The sequence below is a fragment of the Terrapene carolina genome, unplaced genomic scaffold (assembly GCF_002925995.2).
Source record: "Terrapene carolina triunguis isolate 2854851 unplaced genomic scaffold, T_m_triunguis-2.0 Scaffold31446, whole genome shotgun sequence".
Taxonomy (NCBI): Eukaryota; Metazoa; Chordata; order Testudines; family Emydidae; genus Terrapene; species Terrapene triunguis.
This window is the reverse complement of record NW_020695797.1, coordinates 1-9,620: the sequence shown is the minus strand read 5'-3', so window position 1 is coordinate 9,620 and position 9,620 is coordinate 1. Positions and strand designations below refer to the sequence as shown.

The 9,620-nt window shown below is 39.0% G+C and overlaps 1 protein-coding gene across 1 annotated transcript; it reads right to left on the bottom strand.

Moving 5' to 3' along the window:
* Positions 1–308: 308 nt before the first annotated feature.
* On the bottom strand, positions 309–8,357 carry LOC113409238 (GRIP and coiled-coil domain-containing protein 2-like; the record flags this gene model as incomplete). Its single annotated transcript, XM_026662935.1, has 3 exons — positions 309–485; positions 3,915–4,036; positions 8,220–8,357. Coding segments are annotated over 3 exons (437 nt in total), but the record flags the coding sequence as incomplete, so codon positions are not given.
* Between the last annotated feature and the right edge of the window lie 1,263 nt (positions 8,358–9,620).

The following is a 9,620-nucleotide window of genomic DNA, read 5'->3' as shown; positions in this document are numbered from 1 at the left end:
AAGACTCGTTATCCTATCGAAGAAAGCTATCAGATTGGTTTGACATGGTACTTAGAAGTAGCAAGCAGCACTCAATCAGCTGCAAAAATGTAATCTTTGAAAGTAGACAGTTAAACAGAAAAAAGGTTTAGGGAAATTTGAGTAGGAAGATGTTGACAGCAAGAAATTAACAGGCCTTAAGGAAATCCCGCTAACTTTCTGCACACAATTATACCCTTTCCATGAATGTAGAGAGTTCAAACAAACAATAACTTTGCACCAACTGAACACACAATAATACAACATATTTCGTCATCAGAGAACCATACTTTTCTCGGAGTTCTGCCTCTTTCGTCACGGTCTCCTGCAGCATTTTATTGTGCCGTTCCAGCAGGGTGTCATGTTCAGACTGCAATGCTTGAAGTTCAGTTACATTGATTTGTAAATTATGCTGGGCATCTTGTAACTTTACTTTTAGTTGGTCTATCACCATTTCCATGTGTTCTCTAAGGAAAAAAACGATAGATACTTTAAAGAGAGTTATCCCATTTCAGAACCACCAAATGTATCATTAATATGTTGGGTAATCTATTCTATTAGATCTGAATTACCTTTTCATTACACTAAATGATTTGAATGATTCAGTGTTATGACGGAAATCTTTCTAGAATCTAACCCTAGCTGAAATGACAACAAAACAGCTGATTTCGGGATTGTCCCGGGAACACATGGCTTGCTTGTGTCCCATTGTTCCTGGAACAGCTTGAAGCATTGCCTGATTAAAGGGGGGTGGGGGAAGAGGAGTGAAAGAGTGTTGTTAATAATCCTTTCAGCATTAGATAAGTTATGGGCGACAAAGCTAGAGAAGCTGTGGGTGGGAAGGAAAATAGATAATGGGTGGGGTGCAGGTTTAGGTAAGAAATGTCTCTTGGGCGTTTTTTGTATTTGTTTGTTTTGTGCCAGCCTGGCAGGGGTGAACACAAGGTACAGGAAAGAAACAGGAGAAGGTTGTGAAAAATTGGGTTGAGGGGGAGGGGGAAGGTGGCAACCCACAAAAATTAACACCAGAAAAACCAGTCAGTGTGCTATATTCAGATAAATTGATTCAGGCAAGAGAAACTAGAGGAAAAAGGCCAACTCACCTGTCCCAATTTTGAGAAAAATACAACTTTAAGAACCTGCAAGCTTATTCAAGCTCTTAGTCCTTACTGATGTGAATAATTCTATTGACTTCTAAAATGAACTATTTGTATGGTTAAGAGTTGTAAAAATAACCCTTTAATTCGGGGAGTAATCCTTCCTTTGAAATTTTATCCTGTATTATTCAACTGTTGATCAAACTGTCCAACTTACAAATTTCTGAAATTAACCCTTCCCCAACAGCCTATGTCCAGTAGTAACAGAACACTGCTTCCCATCAGAATTCCTCTGCTGGCAAAAGGGGAAGATAAGTAAACGAGACTCCCTTGCAATGATCTCGTTTCAAAGAAACTCATGCTCTGACTAGCTAGAATCTGATGAAGAATTCCTCCGAATTCTCAGTATCTTTTTTTTTTTTTTTTTAAAATAGGCAACAGCTCAGATGCTATTTAATAGTTTCTAACAGGGATCCCCCCCTAACGAATCATAGGACTCCCTCTGCTGGATCTGCAGCAGTATTTCCAGACCTGTGCCAAAGATCAGTTAACCATGGCTAAGACTAAGATTCTGTCATGCATATTTTTAGTAAAAGTCACGGACAGGTCATGGGCAATAAAGAAAAAAAAAATCACAGAAGCCTGTGACCTATCTGTGACTTTTACTAAAAATATGCATGACAAAATGGGGAGCTGCAGGCTCCCCACATCAACCAAGGGGCATGGCTCAGAGGTGCAAGGTCCCCCCACCACCTGTGGTGGCTCTGAACCCCGGGACGCCCGCGGCAGCTCCGAGCCCCAGGGTGCCCGTGGAACTCAGAAGCTGCGGGGCACCCCTGCTGCCCGTGATGGCTGGGACTTCCTGGGAGCCCTGCTGCCCGCAGTGGTGGGGAGTTTGGGGTCTCCTCACTGCCTCAGTGCTCCGGGCACCCCTGCCTCCATCCCGGCTGGGAGCTCAGGCCCCCACAGTCCCCAGCCACCAGGGGTGTCGGGGTCCCCTACAGCTCCCAGGCGCTGGGGTCTCAAGTCACAGAGGTCTCTGGAAGTCATGGATTCTGTGACTTCCGTGACAAAATTGTAGCCCTAACCATGGCTTATGCACAATGACTGTCATTTTAGGACACTGACTGCTTTTTGACTATGACCATCAGGAATGGTCACCCTGAAACAGATAACTGCTAGTGTAGATCCCACGTGGAATTAAGTCTAAGACTTTCTGAAACTGCATTGAATTTGTCTGGCCTATACTTGCATTTAAAAGTTTTCAGTACTAGTTCAGTTCACCTTTTCACCATGTTTATGCCAGGAAAAGTTTACAAGAAAAAGGGTAACAATGGGTAAAACTGTTGTGTATGCAAGTTTTCTGGGACTGGAACTGTTTAGTTTTTTTTTTTTTTAAACCGCCATGTCAGTTAACCTTGCTGAAAGCAAGTCTAATTGACATGCTGTTAAGAACTGGACTGGCCCCTGGAGCATTGCCTACACTCGCCTTTCGCTGATGCTAACAATGGTTCAGTTGAGCTGGTGTGAACAGCAGCTTTTTTGTAAGGAAGGTTGTAGCTGAAAACCATTTTCAACAGTACATTTTCATGCCACAAATCAGGCTTACACTGAAACTGTTGACCAAAAGGCAGACGTTCGTTTCAGCTTCATTCTGAACCTCAAGGGTCCATCCCCCATCCAAGCGGGGACAAGAGAAAACAGATAATCCATGCAGGAAAAAAAAGTGTTTCAGGTTTTGGTGAGGGAGAAGGTGGAGAAAGGGAGTGTAAACATACATTCATTCAGGAATAAAGGTTACCTGTTTTCTTTTAAATCCAGAAAATAAAGCTTTACTCTAAGATATCTGTGTTATATAGCTATATAGAAACAAAATGTAAATGTATCAAACTCAAAGTGTTTTGCCAACAGCCATTATGTTCAAACTAGGAGTCCCAGCACTAGTTACTGAAAAAGGGATATGGTCAACTTGGAAATCAAGTGATTTATATATGGAGATATACCTATCTCCTAGAACTGGAAGGGACCCCGAAAGGTCATCGAGTCCAGCCCCCTGCCTTCACTAGCAGGATCAAGTACCGATTTTTGCCCCAGATCCCTAAGTGGCCCCCTCAAGGATTTAACTCCCAACCCTGGGTTTTGCAGGCCAATGCTCAAACCACTGAGCTGTCCCTTCCCCCATTTCTAATAATGAGTTAAAATTAGATTCAGGTTTTAAATCTGTGCTTGAGTTTTCCTGCCAGTTTTTTGGGTTTGATAGTCACAACACTATTCCCTCACCCACCAGTATTTTTTTTTCATGTGGAAGACCCCACAGAAACAGGAGAAACTGGCTGACTATATATTATTTATTTGTATTACTGTAGTACCTAGTAGCCCTCGGGGAAATAGTGAAAATTTTTTGTTTTTCAGAGTAATATCAAATGCAGAATGTAATCTTAGTGAAAAATAGGGATTTTAAAAATCTTTTAGCTATAGTAACATAGATTTGTGAAAAATTTTTAGACTGAAATGTGCTTTATAAGTTGATGGTATCCTTTTAAAGTGTTCTGTCTGGGTATTTCAGTAATCCTCAGTTATAAAATATGAATGCCAAAAATTAGATGTGAACCAAGAATCATCACATAGATGAATATTTCTGTCACATTACTGCAGTTTGTTAGCCAAAAAGACTACTGAAGTGGATTTCTCATCCCCCTGCCCCTTTATTTAAATAGGTATACAATAGCAAAAAAAGTCTTGCTTATTGTTGGCTTCATTAGGCTTTGACTACCGAGCACTTATAGACATAATTTTTACCTTTCTTGCTTGGCTCCCTCAGTTTCAGTCTGAGAAGCAGATTTATTCTTTTGTTGTTTTAAAACATTATGAACACGGACTTTGTAGCTTTCAAATTCAGAGGTAACAGCAACTTGTTCTGCCTATAATGTGAAAAAAGAAAACCCTGAATTATATATGCCACTTATTTATATAAAACCAAATAGTTTCAGTTTTACTTTGTGATCCACGTGCATATTACATTGTTTAAAGATCAAGAAATATGAACAGTTGCATTTCCTTTTTTGTTGTGTTGAATAGATGATTAAAATGGTTAATATATCACCTAAGAGAGCCAGTTCATTTAAAATGCAATATTCCATGATTGGTAGGTAAACTTTTTTTGGTATAGGGAGAACATTAGTGTTAATCACATCTGTCTTTCAGACAGTTTACAAATACACAATTTTATATAATATATTGTAACATACAAATAGTACTATAAAACATTACAAAGTCCTTAAAAATAAAAACTACCACCAACAAAATATTATAAACAGCAACTCCAAAACAAGATGGCGATAGAAACAACACAGACAATCATTTCCTCTGTCAACACACAGGCTTTGTCATAGTCAGTCACTGTTACAGTCATAATCAGACATCTATTTGTACTAAGACTGGATTTCTGAGTCATTCTGGTATTTTTGTTCAAGAAAACAAGATGGAAAAATTCCATACTTTGTTTTTAAAAAAAGTATATACTGTTTATTTTCTGTTTTTTTACTATGCTTATACTAAAATCACTTAACATGTAAATTAAAGTTATGTTGATGTAAATTTCCTGCCATTAAAAAAAGAGTCAGGTAGCTTCATCTTTGACCACGACTCCTACAGCCAGAAGAGTGTGTATTAAACACACTGACTTGACAAGCACTGCTCATCCAGTATTCAATGTTTTGTGCTCCCCCTTCTCTAAAAATACCTTCTGTGCATGATTTTCTCCCCTGAATCTCAGCAAGTGGCTGGTGGAATTCCCATAGCTTGTGAATTGTTTTTTTTTTTAAAAACATTGAGGGCAACACATGTCATGCCCTCTACTGGATGTAATACACCACCCCCTGCTAAATATAAATACGTCTCTCTGAATGTTCCAGTCGTTTCTTAACTGTGGTTGGTGAAGGGGCTTCCATGGGGAGATTGTACTTCAACAGCCATTGCTACAGCTCTTCTGGCTCCAGTGATGTTCGTCAATATAATTTTTTTTTAAACAAGTCCTTCACTTTTCCTTTCATTCAGGCACTTGAGTTACAGTAATCCACCCCCAAAATATTTGATAAGCAGCCTTTGTTGTATTCGATGCATCTTCATTTGCTCTGCTGTTTTTGCACCTAATTTCTTAGTTGTGACTTGGCAACTATCTTGATGCTCATCTTTTCATTGGTCACGTGGTCCTCTGAGGTGTCAGTACACTTTTTCTTTTGCAGACATAGTATGCAAGAAAGAGGGCTGGCCACACAACAGCTTCATACCATGTCAGTGTGGCAGAACTACATCCAGGATGGATGCTTTGCATTGTCCATGAAGGAATTAGCCATGATGTGTGGAAATGCCCAATGAGTCTACAAAGGTTGCCCTGGATAGCGAAGAAATTTGGTGAGCTGAGTGCCCCCAAACTTTCCTTGAGGCATTCCTATAGGTCTGGCTCCAAGAAACTCTCCCCCTTACAGCTTGGCTTCTGACAGATTAGAGGTTTGTAGGTATGGTGTGTTCAAGCAGCTGATTCAGAAGCCATCTACTAAATAGGACCTAGGGCTTCCCGTGGGAAAGGTTTGTAAGTCTAGTACAATAAGGCCCATATGGACTCCTTTACTTGCGCCACAAAAACTGCTTGACTACTTTCTTCGCCTGTCTCAGTCTATTATATAGACTAACTCCTTCCAGAAATATCTTTTTTGGCTTATCATGAACCAGTCTCAGGTAGAAGTGTGTCTCTGCAACCCTTTGTCATTTCATGCTGGGCTCAACACTTCTGAAACCTCCAATTAAAAAAAAAAAAAACCTCTGCAGTGAAATGCAAATGTGGTCCTGATGAAAGCTTCTTTAAAACACTAATTCCTATGAACTTACGTTTCTTACACTGACAGTCATTTTACTGGTGCTAGTGAATGGACACACCTTATACCAGATTCATTTTTACAAGGATAAGGTGGTAACATGGACTCACTTGAGATTCCCATCCGAAGTTATGTTAGTGTTCCACCATCAGTGTCAGAAATCCTTGGGAGTCTATTTGGAGCAGACTAACTCCACCCAATTTTATTTGATTAAGAAACCAAATTTGCTGAGCAATGCTGTCACAAAGAGAACTATGTTCCAAAGGCATTTCACATTGCTATTATCTGGAAGCCATGTCAAGGCCTATTTGATTAGATGGATGTATCCACCACAGAGAATTGCACAGCCGCTATTTGGTCCTCTCTCCAGACATTTACAAAGTATTACTCCTTGTATTCAGTTTCCAGAAGACGCTCTGTGCTCTAGAACTTTTCCAAGATGGGGGATTCCAGACGTTTGCCTCCCGTAAGAAGAATTTTATGTTAAGATGTCCTTTATTTTCAGCATGGAATTCTCTCAAATTGCGATCTCTTCCCACAGACTTGAATGTTGTTACACCTCTTACTGTTTATGCTAAATATTAACAAAAACCTCTACCTCTTCACACAGTTGGCACTAGCTTTGCTATTGCTGGTCATTGCGCCTCTACTCATGTTCATTTGGGATGTGAGAATCCTGCAAAAATAATATCTTCAAAAGAGAAAATTACTTATTTTTGAACTCTGCTTTTCAGACGATGTTGTCTTTAGGACACTCCCTTACCCGCCTCCCTCACAGAGTTTGGAGTTTCTGGTTTGTGAGGTTATTTTCTTTTTTCCTCCAAGGCACACATATGTTGATCATCTTGAGGCGGCTTCTTTTTCTGGGAGCTGTTGTATATTAATTTAAATGGAATAAATGGGCCAAAGGTGTTAACATAACCCAGTCACTGCCTATCATTAAACAGAGTTAAACGAGGTTTGGGGTTTGGTATAGATAGACCTCAGTCTACTTAGGACTATGGTAAACACATGAAAAATCTTTTTAACAATTTATTAAAGTTACAGAAAAGGAAACATAGTTAAAGCATTTGAAATGTATTTTAACAGCATTTTTTGTTCCTTTTTCCTTTAGCTGGAGAGAAGTTTAAATGAAAAATCCCCTAGTTTGACCATTTCTCAGATGGTAATAACTATCCTCTTGGGAAAAAGAGACGACGTTAGCTGAGATGGGCTGGAGCTGTTGTTGCTGCTGTTAAAGTCTGATCCTATTTTATCTCTAGTGGTATCTGGGATTCAGATGGCTAGTAGGAGTGGCGATCTCATCTGGATCCCTCTTCTCTGGCTTGGTCTGGTCAGGACATTACTCAGGATTTGTATGATGGAAGGCTGCCAGGAGATGGTGGCGGGGGCAGCTATGATAGTGAAGCTTGCTTCAGTAGCCTCTGTCTGTCTTCTCCTATTTTCCCCCTAAGTTTTTTTCTTTAAAGGACCCACAAAAGGAACGATGGGTGGAATACCCCATCCCCTCATTATTTTGCCCATCAATTAGGCCTAATATTTGAAAACAATTTTGGTTCATTAAATTTCTGGTTCTACATTTTTTATTTTTACCTAGCATGATTTCAATTTAATCCTTGAATTATATCTATGTGGCCTTTTTTTGTTTGCACTAATTGAGTCTCTCTCTGTCCAGGTCTCTTGCAGCTGTTTATAACATTCGTTATTGAAAGCAACTTGACGTACTTCCCATCTTAAAGAGCTCTGTGTAGCTCAAAAGCTTGCCTCTTCCACCAACAAACGTTGGTCCAATAACAGATATTACCTCACCCAGCTGGTCTCTTTACTTTCCATCAACATTTGTTATTATATCATCTTACAAACTTTTACATACTTTTTACAATTGAGCTCACTATTACAGTACATTTGTCAGCCCAATTATCACAACAGAGCCTCAGCTCTGGTGCAGTCAAAGAAACTGACTATAGTGTTTGGATGGCAGCATTTATATTCCACGGAGGACGATGCAAAACAAGTAGTAAAAGGCCTAACTTGTGCTCTATGCTGCTATTGCTGAAAAGGTCAAAAACCATTACAAGTTAGGAGAATTCCTTCCAGTCATCTGCCAAGGAGCTAAGATCCAGGAGTAAGAATCCTGCAAGACGATAGCTTTAGAGAAGCAAAAGTGCAAGTTCAGTAACTTTGTCTTTTAACAGTCTAAAGAGCTATTACTTATTTTATGAAAAAGTACCTTTGCTGTGTTGCATTCTTCTTGTAGGGTTGCAATTTTCTGCTGGTAAGCATTCAGAGTGCGCTGGTGTTGCTCCAAAGAGGTCCGCAGATGTTCTTGAATCTTGTGTTTTTCTGACGTTAGTTCAGCCAGCTGAATCTGAAAATGAGCACGCACTTCAACAAAACTAGAATGTAGTCTTTAGAATTGACTCTTCTTTTCATTAGGTGAACAGAGAATGAAACAAAGCATCTAGATATATATTCTGGTGATGGGAAACCTAGAAATGACTAGATACAATAAAATTAAAATCTGGTTTTAAAAAATATTAATGTGAAGAAGGCATATGTTGGAATGTATCTGAGCAGTACCACACGCATCATTTATCATTTGAATCTTACTTAAAATAATGGGAAGAAATGTGCAGACAAATTTTTCTAGAGAATTATTTCATTTTTTCTCAATCACTTTTTTTTTTTTTTTTTTTTAATTTTAAAGCACAATCCCTATTTTCTGTAAATCAACAAATGTGTCATTTGGCAGCAAGGCAGATGCCTGTTACTAGCTATCAAAATTCATACTGATGAAAATTAACCTTATATTAAGGCTTTTTGCTGGCAATGTGTTTTAAATAAAATACTTTTTTTAAAAAGCAAAGTTTAATTAATTAGGGCCAAAGGTAGATTAAAAAAATATATCCTTGTCATAGGACTTGGATTCCCTAATTCTCTTTTGAGAGATTAAAAATAAAAGGGAGAAAGCAGCAAGCCAACTGAATATCTGAACTGACGTGCATCAATTCTGAAACATAACAGCAGCAGCACTTACACTTTACAGGGCTTTATACTTGAAACATCAGAAAAAAGATGCAGAAGGACAGTCAGATATAGTTTTATATAGTATATATAGAAATTGTACTATTTACTCCAATTTCACCACTCATGCCATCACACAAACCCCAAACAATGATTTCAGCAATGTTAAAGCAGATTAAATTCTCAAATGAATGGACTGTGAGTCAGATATGCCTCATATGAAAGTAACAGATCAGCACATCTGACAATATGACAGATGAACTGATCTGTAGATATAAGAGCATATGAGGTTTAAGCACAGGGCTAGAAGACAGGTGATCCTGAGTTCTAATCCTGCCTCTGTCACAGATTTGCTGTGTAGCTTTGGCCAAATCACTTCATCTCCCTGCCTCAGTCTCCCTGCTGTGAAACAGGGATAATAATACACACAACTACCTCCCTTGCAGGGCTATTGTAAGGAGTAACTAGGGTCTGTGAAGTGCTTTGTAAATTTAAAATGCTGGAGCATGTGTAGGTATATGAGGTTGTGTGTGACTGCATAAGTGATGAAGTTGGGGGTACATATTGCTTTTCAACATCTGTCGGAGATGAAAGTGAAAAATCTTAA